The sequence below is a fragment of the Falco biarmicus genome, chromosome 8, assembly GCF_023638135.1.
Source record: "Falco biarmicus isolate bFalBia1 chromosome 8, bFalBia1.pri, whole genome shotgun sequence".
NCBI classification, from domain to species: Eukaryota; Metazoa; Chordata; class Aves; order Falconiformes; family Falconidae; genus Falco; species Falco biarmicus.
In genome coordinates this window covers 7,941,016-7,963,370 of record NC_079295.1, presented here as the reverse complement: position 1 = coordinate 7,963,370, position 22,355 = coordinate 7,941,016, and the positions used below count along the sequence as shown (strand labels likewise).

The 22,355-nt window shown below is 39.6% G+C and overlaps 1 protein-coding gene across 3 annotated transcripts in view; it reads left to right on the top strand.

Moving 5' to 3' along the window:
* TRAF3IP1 (TRAF3 interacting protein 1) overlaps positions 1-22,355 on the top strand; it is a 45,534-nt gene that overhangs the window by 4,938 nt on the left and 18,241 nt on the right. For all 3 annotated transcript variants that reach the window (XM_056349853.1, XM_056349852.1, XM_056349854.1), the window contains 6 exons: positions 323-484; positions 2,351-2,491; positions 2,660-3,127; positions 4,287-4,364; positions 11,445-11,520; positions 16,810-16,908. In XM_056349853.1, coding sequence (XP_056205828.1) covers positions 323-484; positions 2,351-2,491; positions 2,660-3,127; positions 4,287-4,364; positions 11,445-11,520; positions 16,810-16,908 — 1,024 coding nt within the window. The remainder of the gene's footprint in view (positions 1-322; positions 485-2,350; positions 2,492-2,659; positions 3,128-4,286; positions 4,365-11,444; positions 11,521-16,809; positions 16,909-22,355) is intronic.

The window sequence follows — 22,355 nt, the reverse complement described above, 5'->3', positions numbered from 1 at the left end:
AAATGGAGTGCCAAGCAAGTTTTAATAGCAGTCTTAAAATGCACTGAAGCTAAAAGATAAACTTACTAAAAAGACAAAGTTATACTTCCACTTTGGCCGTTCTAGTTCAATGTTCGTCTGTTATCAAAGCTGTCATTTCTTAATTAGAAATAACTAACTATAAATCAGGTGCGGCCCTCTTTGCTGACCTTACAAACAGTGTGCTGCTCTTGTTGTACGGATGCTGTCTGCAACTGTTCCTCCCATCAGTTTTTCTAGTCGTTAGGTGGTGTGTGGAATTACTTTAGAGTCTCAGTATTATTTTAAATTGCTCTTTTACCAGGATAAAGATGCCAAAATCAGTTTCCTTCAGAAGGCAATTGATGCTGTTGTAATGGTAACAGGAGAGCCGCTGTCAGTAAAACCAGCACGTGTTGTGGCTGGACACGAACCTGAAAAAACCAATGAATTTCTTCAAGCAATTGGGAAGTGTTGCTTAAATAAGGTACGACATCACTAATATATTTTATGCACATACTGACATATTATCAGAGCTTATTTGTAACAGACTTTATTAATACTCAACTGCTATTTTTATTTACAGAAGATAAATGGGTTACCACTTAAAACTATAACAACAGATGGATAGTATATGATCCTTAGTAGAGTTTGAGCCAGGTTCCCATGCAAATACGTTCTGGATATTTTAGTGCTTTTAATGTATACTGCTTTTTATTTTTCACTTTATTCACTGGTCATTTAATAACATTGGTTAGGTATGAAGAACACGAAGCTTCAGAACTTTTAAAATGTTGGGATGCAGACACATTAATTATATGACCAGATACTGCCACCTTTGACTTCAAAATTTCAGTCAAATTTCTAATTCTGTAATGAAAGTAATTTTTCTAGTGTGATGCTTTTTTTACTTTTTCAATATGGAAATGAAGCAAAGGAGAACTTTGATAACCAGTTAAAAATAACTGCATAGGCAATTATTAAAATAATTGTTGTATTAAAAGTAATGAGGATTCTTTGCTTATAGGTGTTACAGTGATTTTTTGAATATAAAGGTATTACCCAAAAACCTTGGATCAGTGAGTGTGAAGAAGCTGTGTATATTTAACTGTGAGATACTGCAGTGTTTATGGGCTGTCTGCAAGTTTAGTTTGGGTTACCTTTGTCTGATAATCTACTCATTGAAATGTACGTTAAGTGGTTTTAATTAGTAGAGTGCTGTGCGCTTCTTCCTTATGAACTGCTTGAGACAGGGAAGGGGGAAACTGATAAACATGCACAGAGTTTGTTTGAAAACATGCGTGATGGAACAGCTCTGCAGAATATTGCGATGAGATTTAATATCCAGAGGATATAGTCTACCCATCTGAACTAAAATAATTAGGCTCCTGGCTTTTTTTGTGAAACAGAAGCTTGACATGCATTGTGGAAAAGAGCCCCAAAAATGTGGATCAGTCTCTAGCCTGATACTTTAGTGCTGAGCTGAGCGTACTGCTTGGAGTTACTTAGTTCAGGCAAGTGTTGCTAATGTGCAGAAGTTAGTGTCCAAATGTGAAAACCCACAAAATTTCATAGTTTTGCATTTACAAAGCAGGAGAGAATTAGGAGTCTGCCCCCGGGGTAATATCAGTTTTAGTGATCTAAAAGCTGTTCCTGTTTCAGGAAGGAGAATTCCCTGACTGTGATTATTTTTTTTTCTTCTGTTTTTTTGTTAATGTAGTCAAACTTTCTACCATTTGGACACAAAAGCTTGTCTTGCTGTCTAAATGATCTGATTAATAATTGCTTGTCTTATTAACAAATGAACCAGATGCAAAAACTTTTTAAACACTAACTGCAGCTTATTGGAAGTCGTTCTTAATATAGTTTTCTTTAGTGACCATTGCTGATTGAGCAAGTATTGGGTGAAAGTGGAGTGGCCTAAGAATGGATGCAGATGCAGATATGACACAGTATGGTTTTAAGAGTGTTTAATCAATCTAGCAGTTGTGGTATAAGGATTTGATAGTCATTTGCTTTACTATTTTGAAAAATATTTAAATTGTCGCAATGAGAATTGCTGTTGTACTGTAATACGTAAAAACCACCATATATTTATATAGCTCTGGTCCATGTAATCAAATAATTACAAGAATTACCAGGAGGTATTTGGCATAGGAGAGCATTATTACTCCTGTGAAAGAATGTTTCAGAAGAGCAGAAATACATGAGCTTTGTTTATTAAAAAGCAACACCCCCCCCACCCCGAAACAAAAAAGCTCACCCAAGTCATGTTAATTACAAAGTTAGGAAGAAAGGAGGTATTTAATAGAGTAATTTACTCATTTCAATGATGTTTTCCTATTCCTTAAAGCTGTCCAGTGATTTTGCTGTAAAAAAGATCTTAGCTGGGGAAAGAGCTGATGCTAAAGGGAAACCTCCGTCCTCTAAATCTCGAGATAAAGAAAGCAGAGAGTCCAAACCAGAAGAACGAAAAAGCCATAGAGATAGAGAGGTAGGCATTTGCAACTTTTGTGGGGTACAAGGGCTACCACTCTTTATGGTTTGGTTTTTTTGGTGTTTGGGTGTTGTTTTTTTAGCTTGCATTTTTGTCTGTGTAAAGTAACTGTGTGACTGAGTTGCTATGTATTGGAATTAATTTTTACTTTTAATTTCTTTTTAGGACAGAGGAGACACTGAAATTAAAGACAGAAGTTCAAGCAGAGACAGAAAGCCCAAAGGAGATTTGAAAGAGAGTGAAGAAAGAGAAAAGCAAAATGATAAACAGAAGGATAATGAAGACAGGCACAAAGACCCTGAAAGAGACACATTTAAGGAAGGAGAAAAACAAGAAAGGGAGAGAAACAAAAGCAGAACAACCAAGCAAGGAAGAGAAACAGAAAAAAACAAGGGAAAAGGAGACATAGAGCAAGAAGATGATCTTGAGCATGGTAAAGGACAGGAAAGAGAGAAGAAAAATGGAGGAAGAGAAAAGGACAAACTGAAAGGAAGAGACAAAGATAAGGCTAGAGACAGAGAACGAGAGAAAGACAGAGATAGAGGAAAAGATAAGGAAAGGGATAGACAAAGGGACAGAGAAAAAGATGGGGAGCATTTAAGAGAACATGGAAAGGATAAAGCAGAGAAAAAGGTAATTGAAATCTTCAGAGAATAACTTTCCACATGCTGTGGCAGGGACTGAGCATTTGTTCTAATGACGTTGCGTACTTGTATTTCTGCACGTGTAACAACTAAGTACTTCCTTTAACAGCAGTTACTCTTACGAAGTGAAAGTTTTGGTGTGGATTTGATCTGGTAAGAGTGTGACTGAGGCCATCTGTTAACTTAGTGTCTCTGTCATATATCTTGGCTTGAGCCATCGGAGTCATCTGACAGTGCTTCTTGAACATCTAATAAGCAGTTTCTTTTCTGAAATCTGCATGTCTGAATTCTCCTGATCACATGAGATTGTATGGCAGAGAGGTGGCATCGACTATTGGAACTCTGTACTTGTATCCTCATGTGCCTTCCCAGTAATGCATGCTGGTGTTGCAGCCATAGCTGGCTTTTAGGGAAGACGAGGTTGAAGAGAGTTCCCTTTGAGCCACGACTAGTCTCTCTTGAGCTGGCTTCTTCTGTAGCAGGACACACAAGATGGCAGTGGCACATTTGTATTTTTTTACCTGGCTTTCTAGATTGAGCTGTTTGCTTCCAGCTTGATTTTTTTTCTTCTTTTTCTTTCCTTCAAAGGACTGTTGGGAAGCCCATCTAGATTCTTGTGAGGGTGCTCTGTTTGCACTGAACTCCACACGTTACATCCCCATACTTCAGGCCATCTCAGTGTGAAGTCCTGAACTGTCTTAAGAGCCATCTCTTCATTGCCTTTAATTTTGTTCTCTTTATCTTCCCTCTTCCTCCTCAAAACATTTCCTGTTTTTCTTTTCTGTTCTGTTGCATGCTGGTTCATGGTAGAAATTGAGTATTGGTGGACATCAGAGATGCTTCTGTTAGGGGGTAGCTTCATTTTGTTATATGTGAGAAAGCAATTCTGGCAGTACCTGTCTTAAGAATCTAAAGGATTCTTGCCTTCCTGGTTTTTACTCGGAGAACAATGTTTAACTGCTGATCTTGCTCGGTTAGTCTGCTGTGCAGGGGTGGCAAGGTAAAGGGAGCAGGCAGGTGGATATGGTAGATTGATGCACATCGCGATGTGCTCAGTTCTACTCTGTGCTGATTTCCCCTTTCATGGTACTCGGGTAAGTAGCTCACTTCTCAGTACGCTTAATCTGAAGCAATTAATTTCTTTTTAGTCTGCAGATTCTGAGGAATCCACACTTAGAAAAACGCAGAGGCCAACTAAAGACAGCAAGTGCCAGCCAGATAATGAGGTTAGTAGATCTGGGAAGGTGAATATTAAGTGTTGCGGTTTAGAATGATTTGGGAGTCTGCATGAAAGGAATGTAAGATTAAAAGGTAGGTAGATACCTGTTTTACAGCTCTAAAAGTTAATAAAATAGTTGCTTATCTGGTGGTTTGGTTTTTTTGTGTGGTGTTTCTTTGGTTGGGTTTTTTTTTTTAATTTCTCTGAGCTTGGGAAAAAAGGTTACTCAGTTAATTTCGTTTTCCAAATTTTATTTCTGTGTATGGATATATTGGGTACTTCAGGAAGAATATGTATTTGTTCAAAGTTTTCTGTTTATTCCTCTGAATCTTTCCTCTAAAGCTGTTAGTTTTGGGAGTTTCTTCTACTTTAATGAAGTTACTGTTTTGGAAAAAGAGAGTCCAGCGTTGTGTATGGGCCCATGTTTTGCAGCTGGATGATGGTAGGGCAGAATAGCAACTCACTGATTTGCCTCTGAACAGTAGCCGTTGCTTGTGATACCATTGCGTCTGCATCTGCTGCTTCCTGATGTCCTGAGGCAATTTGGGGAATTCTGGAGCCATATGGCTAAATATTTAAAGAGTGAGACTTCAGTAAATTAACTTAAAGCAGCTCAGGCTAGGAAAAAATAGGCAGGATCCCAAGTCTAGCAGGAGTCTCTGTTGAGAGTCTATGGGCCACTGACATCATTGTATCTTCTACATGAGATGACAAATTTATAGCTATTCTTTGACTGAAATCCAACCAAACTTTTTAAATTATTGGCACTTGGAGGGAGAGCTTATAAAATAGTTTTTAGCCTGAAGCAAATGTTCATGGCCAAGTTAAACTTCCTGCAAATTGGGTCTCTAATGGAAATTCTGAGCCTCATCCCAAACTATCGTAGTGCTCTTGGGCACCACAATAATACACTGGGGCAGTAAAATTTCATTTCCCGTCTTAAGTGCTTTTGGGAGCGATTCCAAGGCATGTGGGTTTATTACCTTAAATCTAGATGACATGCTTTCCTCTACTTGCTTGCGTAACAGTAGACACTGCTCAGTTTTTAGGTGGTGAAAACACAGACTTTAGACCAGTGCATGAAAAATGATCATCATCTTAAGACTGTGGAAGAGAGAAATGAAATGAAAATGTTCCCAATGAATTTTTAGAGCTAGAGAGTTAAGATAGCTGCACAAAGTGATTTAGAGGACATTCCAGCATGAAATAATTGAAAAGTGCATCTCATGGGCTGGGGTAGATCTTCCTGTCCCCTCAGTAGTTTCACAGCAGGGTAATGCCTTTATTTCCAGGGATTTACCCTGATTTAAACTACTGTAACTCCATTTAAGTCACATGGCAGTGAAACAAGTGTATTAAAAAGAAGGGAAGCAATTTATGTCTTCATGCACATGGAGAGTATTGAATCATATTTTTGTAGTGTCTGCTGCATATTTAATAAATGTTCAGCATCTGTCTTTAGCTTTTTGTAAATACAAGTAAAACACTTCGAAGCAGCCCCTCTCAAGCAGTGGCTGATATGCCAGTACCTAACACATCATGTACTGTTTTCTGCCCTAAGGATTAACCTCCTCTTCTTTCCTCATTTGTTCCTGTTGTGCTCACTTGCCAGTTTCCTCCGGCTCCTAGTCCTGCTGTCTTTATCCTCACGCTCCTAGCCACAGCTTTTCTTTCTTTCCAAGCCTAGCCTTACATCGCTTCACGTTGTAGTGAGCTATTTGTCTTCCACTTGACTTTTATCTTGATGCCTCCATATTTGAATCAGGTCCTTTTTTTTTCAGACACGCTGCTTGACAGCATAAGGACATGGAAATAGCGATGGGGAAAAAGCAGTGGGGAAACGGGAACTCTTATTTCATTTGAGATGTCCACAAATTTCAGGCTGAGTGGCTTTTATGCTGCATTTACTTTAGGGAAGAAATGTATTTAGATTTTTTTTTTTTCTGTATTCTACATGTACAGCAAAGCTATCACTTATTAGTTCCTGGCTTCGTTACTATGAGATTAGGAGTCTTCATATGATTCTTTCTGTATTCATGCAGGTCATAATTTTTCTTGCTGCTAATTATCAGAGGCCAGCTTTAAAATGCTACTGAAATTTTGACAGGTCAAAATTTTTTTTTTTAATAATATATTTTTCTGGTACTGAAGAGACTCTGTATGTTATCCACCATAGTCATCACATGGTATCTATAATTTTCTGGAACTAAAAGAAAGCAGGTATAAGTAGGAATTAAGAGGAGACATTTGGCTAACACATGGCAATCAGAAGACGACTACTTGTTGCTTCAAGGCTAGCTGTTGCATAGGACACTGTCTGTGATCAGAGGGAGTTGGGTTGTATCTTTCAGTGCTCAGTCCGTCTCAGGTAGAAGTCTTGTTTAAAATGGACACTTCATTAGCATGACTTCTTGACCTTGTAAATAATAAAGGTAACTTTATCTTTTGACAAAAGGTGATGCAGGGCACAGAGCCTCTGAGCGTATGGTGCTGTTTATATGAAAGTGGCTGCAGAACAGGTATGTCATTTACCCCTAAGGCCAAACACGTTGGAAAAGTCTCTTCTATTTTACAGACAGCTGCCGAAACTCTTGGCTAAAGCTTTTTGTAATATCCTGTCACTTTTGGCCACTTCTATAATGACTCTTATTTTTGCCCTACAAACGGTATTGCTCTGGAACTGGTCACCTGAATCAGCCTCTTAAGTCATATCTAATGAACTTCTATTGCTGTTGGAACTCATCTTGACTATATAATGAAACAACTACTGAATGAAAAAGACTTAACTGCCCTAGAAGCAGCAGAGAGAATCATTCCATGGAAATCTGCTGGACATGGCTCAAGTATTTTTGTTCTGGTGCTGTGAGTGACCCTTTCTTTTTGGTGTCAGTTGTTCATAAACTGGCTCACACAATAGAGATCCATCATTAAAATGTGCATCTTAAAAAGCAGGATTTTTCTAGTAGTTCTTCTTGTGTTTGAAAGGTTTTAATTAGCAGAAGCTAACACCAATAGAACACCATCTTGTGAGCCTTCATTTGAGGAAATAATTGCTCGATATTTTTCTAGTATGTTTTATCACCATAGCAGTCAAATTGACCTTACCAAGTAGAGATCTTTCCTTGTTGCTGTTGTACACCAATAAATTCCGTCGGTTAGTAATGATAGCTGTTTTAGCAATAAATATTGGAAATACAGACAGCTTAAGTGAAAGGGCAAAGAAAGTGTTTGAGGGATACATAGCTTTCAGTAAAAGCATTAGAAATGAGCTGTGTTTATTTGTTGAGAAATAGGCTGTTGCATAAAATTATAAAATGTATTTGTATTTATGTAAAATAAATTTGTATTTATGTAAAATACAACAATGTAGTTGTATTTATGTAAAACTTATACACATACATGCTGTTTACAGTATACGTGCAAGTATATCTCCTGGCACTGTAGGTCTAAATAGTGAAGGGTTGACTGAATTGGATTTCTGTTTGCAGACTTAATCCTTGTTTATTATTAGTGAACTAGCAGTAGATTTGATGAATTTGAGGGGAAAATCACAGTGACTGATTTCTATAATGATTTGTCCCCTTCCCTTGCTTGGGTGGGAGTGTTTTTTCTGCCTTTGACTCTGATGCATGGTGTGGCCATGGCTGGAGGAGATGGATACAAGCATGTACAGCATTAGTAATGTGCAGTGTAAAAGTCACTGACTGAAACTGGACACAACATCCTTTTGTGAATATAGATGTTGGTTGTTGCATGGAAAGGAGAACTAACAGTTTTGCAGGATGTCTTTTCAAAGCGTATTCCTCGTCCTCACCTGCTGAAATGTTAGAAATCATTGTTTTCTTATGTCTTAAAGTGAAAGTCAACCTATTTAAAGGTTAATAACAAGGACAAAGCAGCAGATCGGATGGTTTATAGCAGGCTGCTGTATGCTGTCCAAATAGAAGCTTAATTACTCAAAACTGGGAAGTGTGCATACGTCCATCTAGGATTCCACTTCAGTATGTTTTTTCCAGGATGGTGTGAGATGAAGTGTAAGATTTCTTTTTAATGACTCCAGTAACTGCTTTTCAAAGTCTTGAAGCCTATGAATTTTTAAGAAGAATGACCTCTTTTATCTCCCTTTGGAAAGACTCAAATCGTAAATATTGTGGGATTTATGTTTTTGTGTGCTACCATAGTGATTAAATTTTAGCTTTTACTTTGCACCTGTTACCATTGTGCACATGTGGCTATACAAAAATGTTAACTGGTGTTTGTAGTCATTACTTGACATAAATAAATGACTGAATCCACTCCTCCAGAAGCCTCAGCACCTATTCTCAACTCCTTCCCCACCTGTGCTAATAATTACATCACCCAAAGAGCTGCTGAAGTTTGAGTGTACCAGATGTGGCCTGCAGGCCTGTAGAGCCGCAGTCTGATGGTACGTAAGCTTTACTTTTGCTCTTTGCATAGTGTTGTAATTGTGAAAGATGGTAGTAATTAAGACTAACTAGGATTAAGATTAACCACTTCAATATTAGCTATGCGTTTTGGACTTCTGCCTATTTTTCTTTATAACATGCCACTATTTCTTAAAGAGTGAAACAAAAGTATGAATAGCTCTGGTTGTGGGTCAAATAATAATTGTAATGATCCAGTGAATATAGCATAATTGAAAACTAGTTTTATGTCAAAGCAGGACCACGTGCTGTCCATTTGGCTAGATTCTTGTGAAGCATAGGATGTAGGGCTTTCTTTTGCCTGATTGAATACCTGAAATTCTGAGCATACACATTATGTTGCAATCATGGAGGTGAAGGAGATACAGTTTCTAAAGGACCTAAACTAACTGTGGAAGCTCACATAGACTGCTCACTTGCCCGTAGAACACCTCCCAACAGCTCAACTTCTCAGTTTATCCTGGTTTGCATACTGTGATTGTCTGTTGTTAATAAGCACTTCCCCTTTGTTTGTCAAGATATTCTTTTGAGCTTGTGGTGCTTTACAGCATATAAAAAAGCAACGTTTGCCTTCAAAGAAACTTATCACCATGTTCCTGACATGTCAACTTCATTCCTGTCCTTCATGTAGCTGTGTCTCCATGGCCAGTGGGTGCATTGTAAGCTTGTAGAGGTGGATGTTTCTCTTGCGTGGTCACCTAAAGTAGTTTGTGTAAAAATGCCACTCTCCTATATTTTTCAATGTCTTGTGGTGTTGTTTTCCATTATGACATATATGGTCCACTGTCCTATATGCAAAATATTATGGAAAATGAATGTTTTTACATTGTTTAATTTGGCAATTTTCTGTTACAGGTTACTGGAACATATAATATTAGCATTTGCATAGAAATGGAAGAGTTTGTAATTCTCGTTTAAGTTACCCATAGGGACATAATCAGCAGGACTGACAATAAATCTTGGATGCAGACTGCATGAATTGTGTATTGGACACAAACTATAAAAAAAGCAGATAAGGAGGAAATCCTGTGAGATGCTAAATGTATTTCAGGGTTTTGGATAAGGTGCAGAGATGTATTATAGGGACAGAAGGCATGGAAACATAAAATGGTATTCTGTAAATCACCTGTACTTCATTGGTTGTGTTCAGAGGCGGTTCCTTCCTGTTTAGCAACAAACATTGCTAATAAGATCAGGGAGTTGGGTAAAAGGACAGGAAAGTTATTAGAAGCATGAGTGGCTTGTTGGAAGCTACTGGTTTATTAGCACGTACAGTAATGTAAGAATCGGGAAGCCCCGCCTGTGTGCATAGTGCGCAGGACCCCATCGCTGGCTCCTTTCTCTGCACCTTCTGCTAGCCTGGAGTGGTGTCAGGGGCTGGACACCCTCCTTCCCACCCTGATCTCATATCCAGGAGTTTTGTTGAGCTGGCAGAAGTCCTCTTTTACACCTTGCACCTTCTCTGAAGGGGTTTGGTCCCCAGCTGTGCTTCAGGTCGAGCAAGCAGTAGATCTGTAGTATACCCTGCCTATAGCAGCTCTTACGGATCTGCCTCTGCCTGCTTTTACTATAATGTCATTTTGAACCTTTTTGGAAGGCAAGTGCTGTAGGTGCCTTCAGCCTCTCTGTGGTTACTACCTGTACGTAGGCTCAGTTATTCCTTGCAGTCCAGGTGGCCTTGTCTCCTGGGACCGGCGTTGCTCTCATCTCATGAGAAGCTGCTGCTTATGCACATCTTTTGCCCAACCTCCAGCTGAGTGGACCTGCTGATTTAACTAGTTCCTTTCCAAGGATGTATAGCAGTTGATACATGTAACATGCAGAAAGTATTGTCAGTTAGGTGTTTTTGACTTCAGGCAGTGCAAGCTATATCCAGAGAAATAATTCTTGTGTGTGCTTGTTCATTTTCTGGTGTCTCTGAATCACTTCTGGACTAAGGTCAGAGCCCTCCGAAGTGTCGTCAACTTTCCTCCAGTACGATATTTTCCACTTTTGAATTCTTACCCTTCTTACTGTACCAGTTGTACCTTCAGATCATCCGTTACTTGTCTGCTGAACTTTCTGGCAAGACCCATTTCTTAGCTTGTCCAGGGAAGTTGCCATTTGAGTAAAGGACTATGCAAGTGTAATGGCACAGGGTTTTTTTTTTTTTACCTTTTGCTTCTATTTTGGGGTGAAATTTAAGTCTTCCTCGCAGGTTAAAAAGGAGCTGTGTATCTGGGATAGCTGAAACATAGGGGTGATTGTAAGCATCTTACTCCTTCCGGTAGCTCAGTGGTAGCTAACTAAGCATTGTATCCCAAGACCAGCAGTGGCATCGTAGATGTTCTATAGGTTTCACAAGATTGCTGTGCCTTGGATACTCTTAGTTCACGTTTGGAAGCTGTCTTTACAATAATGAAATCTAATCATATAGGTTAATGGAAAAGGAAATAGCTAGCATTTATCCAGGAAAAATACCTGCAGACTTTGAAGAAAATGGACTTGACACATTATTGACCTTAAATATGTAGGTCAGTTTAAGTGAATATTTTTTTGTGTAATGCATATAGATTAAAAAGTAACACATATAAGTAAATCTTATATATAAAAAGTTATATAAAACTGTATAAATTTGTGGGTGTGTGTTTTTTTGTTTTTAGAGTGAAAGTCCTGCAGGAATATCAAGGCAGCCTTCAACAAAAGGATCAAGGCAACGCGCCAAACCCGGAGGAGAAGGTAACTAGAGGGAGGATATTATTTCTATTAAATGTGCTGGAGGGTTATTGAATAGGAATAACATAAATACTTAAATATCTGTGTTGATTATTTTTGGTGCTTGTTTTGTACTCCCAGTCTGCATTTATGAATCCAATAGGCAATTTTTCTGCATGGATTTGATACATAGAAAGTAGTACTCAGTTCAGTTTGCTCATGTTCCTCGTGCACAATTGCCGGTATACGTTCAGTCTGCTCTTGATATTTATTGTGTTCTCCCTGAATGAGCTTTGTCAGTTGGTCAACAACTATTTCTTTTTCTGCTAGTTTCTCAGGAACTGTTTCTTTGCTTAATGATCTAGCAAGTTTAGACAAATATGCTTTGCAAAACTTTGGCACTCTTTTCCCCTGTTACTGAGGATTAGTGAACGAACAGTATGTCTGAGTCGATGAAATCATTGCATGTTAGCTATTCAGCACAGTATTTTTGTTTTAATAAGACTTAAGATACGTTGTTTAAGGTTGTTTAGTAAGATGAAAGACATTTGTGAGGCAAAATGTGCTTTCCTGTAGGGATAAATCATACAGCCATGAACCCTGAATTTGTAACGTTATCACTCACTAATATTTGGGAAGAGTGCTTTTCCTAAATTTGGGTAGGGAATCCAGATTTCACTTATTTTCTGAGATTTTCATATTGTTTCTCAAGAATCTGAAGTCTTAGCATTAGGTCTGGGGAAAATTTGGGTTTATTAATGAAAAGATCATAATTTGTCAAAAAAGCCTTCAACCAACAAAATAAAACCGTAAAACCAAGACGTGTTCCCTGAGATTAACTAAATACTGGCCAGTGCATGAAAGATTTTCCCTGGGTATTTGTTTGGCAAGCAGTACATTAAACCATTCACGTTGGTGTTAACACTTTCTGGGGTTTCCTCTGTGAAAAAATGGTTGGGTGAATTCAAGATGAGCCAAACCTTTCTGAGTGATTTCCGTAGCCTGAGACACTTACAATATTCCAGGTATAAGGTGAAGATAAGGTGTTCAGCAAAACCTCTAGCTTACTGCTCATTTGATGATTAGAGAAGATTCCTCTTGAGTATTGAAATAACGGCACATGTTTGTAGATCTTTGACTTTCTCCAGTGTCTGTCATTACAGCTGTGGTCAGCTCTATTGCACCTGGGCTGGCGTAAGCCTAGGACCTCGTGATTTGAGGTGGAACAGGGAGGGTGAACTGGCTGTCATCAGTACTGAATCCTATCCTACGTCAACTTCCACAGTAGCTCAGCCGGCTGTAAGGAACCAAGCTTTGCTCCATTTCCACCGAGAGTGCCAGGGAAGGATGGACAGATACTTATTTGTTACAGGGGAATTACCAGCGGGAAATGAAAATCTGTAAAAGGCCCATCTTTCTGTGCCGGCCAGAGTCACCCCCAGGAGCGGTTTGGCCACCCCCCTGAGTCTTGACAGTAGATGAGGCGGTAGCTTTATAGTCATCTCATCCTTACTTCAGTGCGAAGTCTGTCAAGACTGTCACTTGTGATAACAGAGCTGTGGTACCTCTGCTTGTCCATTAGGAAGTGTATTGATATAAACAGTAATTGTATTGATTGCGGGCCATTTTACCGGCCTTTCGATGACAACCTTTTCTGAGTCTTTGTTGACTGGAGCTATTTGACAGATAGTACAGGCATCCATAAACGCCTCTCCTCATCTGCTTCACACCTGCATTAGTCGTTGCTCTTTGTCTCTTTGGACAAGATTTAAGTGACGATTTAAGTGTTGAAACGGTTTTAGCTGAGTTTAATAGACAGTTGGGTGAGGCTTTGCAAATAAGTGAGTGATTTTATTTCGTCTGTTAAGGTGCTTCATTGCAATTGATTATTTCACCAGCTTTTGAATGTAAGTGTATTAAATATTGTATTTGCATACTAACTAGAAACTAGATTCTCTTCAGAATATTCCGAGTACTTAGTAGTTTCACATCGGGAAGAAAGGAATCTAAACTTAAGACTGATAGCTCTTTATATAATAAAACCAAGAGGAGCTGCCTAGAAAAACACATAGGTAAAGAATAAAACTGGCTGATACCTAGACCTTATACAACAATAACATAACTGCAATTTCTGTCTGTATTTAAATGCCTTTTTCCCCCTACTCTTGTTTCAGTGACCTAATTATTTACTGAGATTCAAATTTTATTTCAATGCTTTTGTGCCCTGGGTACTGATATGTTATTTCTAATGAAGTCGTCACTGTACATCAATCAGTTTAATATCTTTGTTCAGAAGATACGGTAACATTTGTGAATTGATACAGTTTAAAACACCTAATTCTGGCTAAGGACTGGTGCTGTTTAGACTAATGAAGTCTAAAGTGAATAACTTCATACACTTAATCTGCCAGCGTCGCTATTATTTATTTATGTGAAGAGCTTGATGTTACTGTGTGTCTTCCCAAGCACCCGCGTTTTCTTTAAGTTTCTGTTTTATTAGGTTTTCTGTGTGTCTGCAGCAAAACACTGAAGTTATATCAAGACTTTTAGTAATGTTTTCAGAACAATCGGTAACCATATTTTCAAAAGGACTCAGGGAAAACATTAGAAATATGTTTAGGCACTTTACCTTGGGAAAGATCTGGCACTTTGGATATGAATGTCTGTTGACTTAGGAGCTTAATTCAAGTTGGTGCTTGAAAATTGAAAATTTTACGTCGCATCTCAAGTACTTATGTGCTGTGAGGTTTTAATAATTTTGCAGCTGAAAAATACAGTCTGGATTCCATTAAATATAGTCTTATTTTACTACTTAGTGATCCTATAACTTTTTTTATTTCCCAAGGTTTGAATATTTAGTTTATAACCTGAACTGGCACTAAATTACAGCAACCAGACACACCCCATTTTATAGGATTGCCCCTTCCTTAAAATCAGAATCCAGTTTTTCTGATAAATATGGTTAACAGCTTACCCTGTGTTTTGGCTTTAAGGTAAATATTTAAAAATACTCATCTTAGGTGATGCAGGAAGCCAGTACACTCAAATTCCAGTTTACCTAAGTGATAAATACTTTGGGGTATAAGCCCTCTTTTTGTTCTGGTGCAGCAGAACTGCAGTAGGTGAGTAGAGCTCATAGGTTTTCCAGGAAATAATCCAGAGGGTAGTAAAAACTTTTTGGAACTATGCTCAAGCCTGTTGCACGCTGGTCTCTGTAGTTACTGGTGATGATGATCGAAGCTTTCTAGATTTTCTTATGGTAACTGGAAATAAAGGCACACCAGGAGAACACAAAAGGGCTAGTGTCAAGACTAGATTTTAATAAACAAAACTGAAGTGGTGAATGGAAGACTAGTTAAGCAAAACCAGGTATACTTGCTATCCTGGTAATTAAAACAAGTCACAGTAGCATTTGTTTACGTGTTGCTAACAAATCCCTAATGGTATTAGAGAAAATGGTTTGTTGTAGTTTCTTTTTCTTTTTTAATAGTTAATGTTACATTTATTAGTACTCAGGCAATGACTGCTTTTGTAGTTGCAACATGTCTCGCTGCAAAACTTCATGATGCAAAAAAAATCATGCAGTGGAGACCATTTTTGCTAGTTTAGAAGTTGATTGATATATAAAAAAACCTACGCTCTATTTACTTTGCAGTTGCTCTTAATTGAAATCTGAACAGGCTTCCTTTCAGACACTGAATTACTTTCTCAATGGAAATGGAGTGCTTCACTTTCCACTGTTAGTTTGGCTTTTCTGCTAAGCACACACCTTACGGGTGACTTGAAGCACTGCTGTGTAGGTCAGTGATGAACGTTTAAAAGCTAGTTTCAGTTTTTAACTGACAATTCATCCTGCCCTTAGTTGGCACAGGTAAATGAAATTGCTGGTTGACCTTTCTTTGCTGTGTGTTAATCTCCTCCTAAACTAGTAGAACTCAGCATTTCTGCTGCCATGGCCTGCCTGTCTTTGTGGATGCTTCCTGTGGCATGGCTGGAGGAGTAGATCATCTGCTACTGATCTGTATGTCCTGAAAACTTCAGCTTTATACTCCATGCACTGATTTTGTCACTGATTTTGGAAGTATTGGATGCTTCAACCCAAGCCTTAGGCAGGGGTCTATCTAGTAAATCTTTTCCTGTGCTATCAAAACTGTTTCCTCATTTGTTCTGGTGGTAGAAATGTTACCTGAGGTGTCCTGGCTGTAGACAGGGGCCCTGTGAATCTGTTCTTTTGCATTACAATTGTTACCTGTTTGCAGATCAGGAGATTTGGAAGTGCTGGATTCGGTTCCTGGGCAGCACTTTGAGTGCCTCTGTTTTAAACACGCATGGTTTCTGTATCTGTAATATTGCCTATTTCTTAATTTATCCTGCTTCTGCTGCATTTTGAGGAGTGTGAGAATTGAACATATTACCCCAAGTGAAGGGGTGTGTGTGTATATATATATATTTAATGATAAGACCAATGCTAAATATTCTACCCATTCTGTACATATCTGACAAACTGAATAGTTTAACGTTTCTTGACCATCTGTGTTCAATGCAGAGGTATATTTTCAGGAATGATGTACAAATGGTGCTGAATCGTCTCTCCTTTGCATCTCTGTCCTGAATGTCTCTTCTACCCGAGCAGATAATTTAGAAATCAGATATATACCTGAATATTTCAACTTTCTTCCACTGTGTGTTACTTTGCTTTCGTCAACATCATCTTATTGCAGCTGGGGAAATTAATTTAAGATATTTGGTAGATGAAATGATCTCCCCCCACCCCCTGGAAAAAAAACCCTGTTTTAAGTAGCATCAGAAGTGAACAGCATTTGTGGACTAGGCTCTATTGCATTACCAGCAAGTTGTGGAGTTCAGCTACCAGAAATGAGCTTTTCTTGCTTGCAATTTCTTAATGGCTTTAGTATGAAATGTGTTCAAAGCTAAAGCCTTTGAAACAAACCGAAGTGCATTATGCATCCCAAGTAATATACAAAAGATATTGTGTATTTTAGCAGCAACTTAGGCTTTATTAGATAAATATTGTATTCTTTCACCAGCTATCAGGCTAATAAATTATATCTGTAAATAGTTTCTGAATTGAAGAAGTTGGCTTTAGTTTGCAGTAATATAAGGAGTTCAATCCGCAGTTATGTAAAAAGTCTTTGTGAACTCTGAATGTTGTTTATTTACACTCAAGTTGGTTTATTAAACCAGGATAGCCCTTAAATAAATAGTAAGTGTAACAGGTATTTGGCATGGCTTTTTATTTTAAATGGTTATTGTATCTTTGGTTTCATTTGACTATAAACTGTTTTGTTATAGGAACTGTGGAAATGAAGAGCATGGCAGATAGGATTTCAGAGGACAGTGGTGCTAAATTGCAAGAGAAAGCTGAAACAGGACTTGCAGTAAAACAGGAAGGTAAGGAGGATAAAAACTTGACTGCCTTGGAAAGTCTGACTTAAGTGCTTTGGGATTGAGCTTGAATCCATGCAGCTAAATGATTTAAGGAGGGTGATTTACACTTAATCCAACTGCTGCCTTGTGTTTTAATCACATCCTGCGATTAATGTCCTGGTTTGGAAAATGGATGTTCCCTGATAAAAGTTACTTTTATTTTCTGTTTCTTTACTCTTATGCATGTTTTCAAAGACACGGTACTTAGTGTCCCACGGAGAATGCAGGGCTGCTGTGCCTGAATCCCTGGGTGACTGGTGCTATGTAAGAACTGAGTCACTGCATGTTGCCTTTTTGTAAAAATATTTGAGAGTCTTAGTGTTTGCATTTTACAGGATTTCAGAGGAAAATTCCATCTCTGCATTCTTATTTCTCCATATTTTTTTTCGAGTTGTATATAGCTCCCAAGACATACATTGTTAATGAGGTATTTGTATCCAGCTACAATGTACATGGAGCCATAGAAGCAAAATGTAGGAGGAAGAACTGAGATTTAAGAAAAAAGCTACGTTTTTGTTTTCTCCAGATCCAGATGCTTGACCTAGTTGGGAGAGTTGACAGCACATATGTGGGAGGTCAAAGGCTGTTTCCCAGTCCACCTGTGTCCTTCAGGGCCTCATAGCTGTGTCAGTCTAATGAAATGTAGACAGTTGGCCAAGACATTTGTGTGACCTTACACAACTGAGAGAACTTCCATGCTAATTCCTTTTAATCCTTTGAAGCTGTCTTGTCTATTAGAGTGTATCTGTTATGGAATATAACTTTATATTCCTCTATTTATAATTTGAATGTATGTAAGGGAAGTACCCCCAGGTTCATTAATGATTTGGATTGGATTCTCAAGCGGTATAAGAACCAAATATTTATTGACTGTTCTTTATTTTTCAGCTTTATTCAATAAGATAGTGTAACACAGTAATGCATTGGTGAACCTTAATTTTCTGTAAGCATAAATAGTTATTCATGCATTTAATAGCTTTCACAGTTGGAATGTGAAATCAATTATGGCAGTCGATAAGAACAGTCATTGCAGGTAGCCAAGTTGGATGCTGTTTGGAATAGTCATAAGTCAGTGATCACCTGTCCCTTCTTGCTGCGTTCATGTGTCTTTAACTGCAAGTGAAGATTTCCAAAGGAAGAATCATTTATAGGATTTTAAAACTGTTGTTTACTGGCTGAAATAAACTTATTTTCCTGGATCTTCTTGAGTATTATTTCTGCATTCTGCTTCAGTCTTATATTCTGTTTCTGAGCATTCAAGCTCTGAATCTTTCCATTGTGCGGGGTTTTTTTTTTGATGTGGTTTTTTTTTTTTCTTTCTTTCTTTGTAAATGAGGATTTGTTGCATATCAGTTGTTCTCCCATGGTGTCCTCCATTAGCTCTGCCTGTTGGGGACTGTTTCAACTGCCTAGTGCTTAATGACGGTGACAGTAGGGTTGAGTGTTTATGGGCAAGAAGGTGGTGGTGGCGGGGGCAACAAGGCAGATATCCTGGTGGGAGTCTGTTACAGACCACCCACCCAGGATGAAGAGACGGATGAAACATTCTACAAGCTGCTGGGAGATGTCTCATGATCGCTAGCCCTTGTTCTTGTGGGGGACCTCAATTTACTGGATGTCCGCTGGAAATACAACACAGCGGAGAAGAAACAGTCCTCGGAGGTTCCTGGAGCATGTGGAAGAGAACTCCCCGACCCAGGTGGTCAGTGTGCCAACCCGGGAGATGCCCCGCTGGACCTGCTGTTTACAGACAGGGAAGGGCTGATGGGCAGCGTGGTGGCTGGAGGATGTCTTGGGCATAGCAGGCATGAGATGAGTTCTTGATTCTCGGAAAAGTAAGGAAGGGGGGTCAGCTAGAGCTCAGGCTGGCCGCGGCCATAAAAGATAACAAAAAATGTTTTTACAAATACATTAGCAACAGAAGCAGGACCAAGGATAATGCGCATCCTTTATCGGATGTGGTGGGGAACATTGCCACAAAGTGTGAGAAAGAGGCTGAGGTACTTAATGCTTTCTTTGCCCCTCAGCTGGAAGACAGGGATGAGGAGCAGAATGAAGCCCCCCCAGCCCAGGAGGACATGGCAGTGACCTGCTGCTCCACCTGGACACACACAAGTCTATGGGGCCAGGTGGGATGCACTGAGGGAGCTGGCAGAGGAGCTCACCAAGCCGCTCTCCATCATTTGTCAACAGCCCTGGCGAGCCAGGGAGGTCCCAGCCGACTGGAGCCTCAGCTGTGTGCTCATGCCCTTCTGCCGTTACGGGGGTACCACTGTCTTTAGACACGTGCACATAAATGTACTCACTGTGGCAAGAAGGGAGGATAGCTGTATGTTGTGGTCACTCTAGAAGTGTGGGACTGTATGAGGCTTTTTCTGATACTGATGATTATGTAAAATTTTCCTGAGCCTTTTAAAATTCTATAATGAGCTTTTTTGGGCATTTCCTTGGTGCAGTTTATCTTCTCACAGTTTTTGTAATTATGTTAAGATGCGCTTCTCTGTGGAGGAGTAATGACAGGCCCCTTTCTAAAGTTTATCTCAGAGTAACCTTAAGACATTGTCACTCATTCAGCTGAGCTGTCACAGCCACCTACCACCCATCCGCAGAGAACTGGCGTATAAGTAAAACCTGAACGTCCTTTCCACTGGCTTGGCACGGGGGCTGGGAGGGCAGCATCTCAAACAGCCGTGCGGATCCAGCTCTTCAGGCAGCGCGGGAATGCGTGTGCTAACGGGAGGGAGCGGGGCGTTGAAGGCAGGAGTGCTCATGTGGTGTCAGTGCCACTTCACCCTCGCAGAAGGGTTTAGGAAACTACTGAAACTCTGTTTAGTTTGTCACTGCATCCCATCCTGGAAACTGGTCCTTGCAAGATGCTTAGGCACTGTCTTGTTTGCTTCTGTAGCTGGTCCATGGTAGGCTTTGGTTGGCTAATTGTGCATTAGATTTATACTCCAGTGGAATTAAATGGAAACTGAGCATTGAAACTACTTGAAAATCACAGTTGCTGCCCTTCCGTAACTCCAAACCTACCTTTGGAGTAGGTTAGTCAGAAAAGAGCTAGAGATATTTCTTCCACAAGGTTTTCAAGGGTTTAGGGGGTACTTGGGACTACTTAAAAAAAAAAGTATTGCATTCTGTGAACTGCTTCTGAATTTCTGGACTGGGTAGACTCCTTTGAGGGGTGAGCAGTCCCTGTGCTTTCCTAGTTCAAAGTAGATTGTCATGGCTTTGCCTCTCAAATCTGTTGCACAGGTTTATAGAATTCACCTTTTACACATCTCATTTAACTTTCAGGAGTGTCTACTCAGCTGTTATGTCAAGGCAAACATTTTGAACCTCCAGTGTCTTTTGACTTTAAAGAAAAGTTTTGTGTCTGAGTGTGTTCAGCTTAGTGACAAGAAGATTGATGTCTTTAGCACGGAAGTGTGAGTTTGTTGGAAATGCTCCCTAATGTGCTTGTCCCTGTTCTCCCAGCTCGAGTAGTAGCTCCTAAGTAAGAAGCTGGCTGTAGTTGTCAGCTTCATGCCTAACTTGCTCAGATGATTGTTGAAAAATGGATGTATGTATTTGTTATTTCCAGGTGAATTTGCCGGTGTCTCAGAAACATTACAGTGAGAGCACTGAACATACCAAAGATAGTTAAAAACTTCTAATAGAAAACCCAGTGCTTTTTAATAAATAAAGCACTTGTCTACTTGAGAGCCTTTTTGCTTTTATGCTATGTATTAAAGAACTTTTAAACTGTAACAAAATATAATCAAGTTGTGTTTGAATACTTTGATTAGACTTTATCCAAGTATTTCTATTTAAGAGAGTATCAAAAAGCCATCTATGAAAGTGCTTCGGGTTAAGTTTTTTAAAAAAGAAGTGTCATAGTTTCTGAGCACTTTATTGGGTTCTAACTTGAGTATAAGCAGAACCTGTGGGGAATTTTTTGAGATATATTACAGGTAATTATTGCATCAACCAGATTAATAAAAGGTACACTTTCCCTTGTCTTAATGTCAGCACATTACTTTGTTTCCGTCCTCCTATTGTTGCGTTTCTGGCTTCTGTTCATGCTAAAAGTGATCCACCAAACCTTTCCTCGAATAACTGGATAATTAGGACAGTAATTGTGAATCTGGAAACCTGCTGTATCGGAGGTCCCTTCGATACATCTCTTAGTTTGCTCTGTGCAGGTGCCACAGCACTGTGCTGTGATGCTGTCGTTGCTCTGTCCCCACTGGTGCTGTGGGGCTGGGATGAACCAGGGAAGTGAGATTTTTTTGAGGCGCTCATTTTTTCACACAGAGTAGATGAATGCTTGGGGGACTCCTTGCAACTACTGATTATCTTGTGGGCAGCTGTTATGTCAGCGTGGTGCACATCGGGACATAGTGAGAGCAGAAAATCAGCCGAGACCTTGATTATGGCTGATAACTGTTCCAAAAGCTAAATGCCTTCAGCAGGCGTCCCTCCTAGCTTAATGGTAGCTCTTTCTTTGAAAACACAAACAGTGGTTCTTGCAGGTGTTGTTTCCTGGGAGCTGGGTGGATATGAAGGCAAGGGAGGACTGTGCATCCCATAAACCTGCAGAAACCTGCTGTGCCAAAGGTCAGTGATGGCTTTCCAGTGTGAGAAGTGAAGCTGTACTATTGACAGACTGAATGTAACACAAAAACTTAAAAATCCTGGATGCGCTCACGCCTCTCCCCAGCCCATCTGCGTAAGGGCTGCCGAAGAGTGCTTAGTTGAGTCTGGGTACCCAGCACACCCACGGTCACCAGTGGGCTGTTTTGGCTCCTGTGATTGCATATGTGGGCTCCAAGTAGAGTCTTTATGCAAAATCAAATGATTTAAGAACGAGCAGACCTCTAGTTTTTATTTCTCTGTACTTCTGGAATCTCCATCATGTGGGAAAATGCCTTTCACTGTCTGGAAGGAGAATCTTGAAATCTCTTATCGCATCCGTGGGGCAGGGATGCTAAATCAGGTACCCAGGGAATCACAAGAAGCTCCTGGTACAGCCAGCGACAGAGCACAGCTTTCGGGCCTGGCTTGGACTTACCATGAGGATGCTCCAGCTGGTGTCCCAACCATTGTAGGGCTGGTTGATGGCTGGTGGTTGTTCCTGTACCAGGAAGACTGAGGGAGAGCTTCACCCAGCACTTAGGGTTGTTAAGTGTATTTACCTGGCTTCCTTACGTTCTCCGGTGGACTATATGTAAAACAAACACCCTGTATAAAAACACAGCATATGTACTGGTCAGTAGCCTTAAATGAGAAGGATGGCTGTTCAGAGAATATGCACAAACCCATTGGGAAAGTGGAATGCAACTGGGAAGGATACATGCATTTCTTTGCCTAAATTTGGGCTGGTAGAAGCCCAGCTGCCTTGGCCTTTTTTCTGTCAATGGTGCCATTTG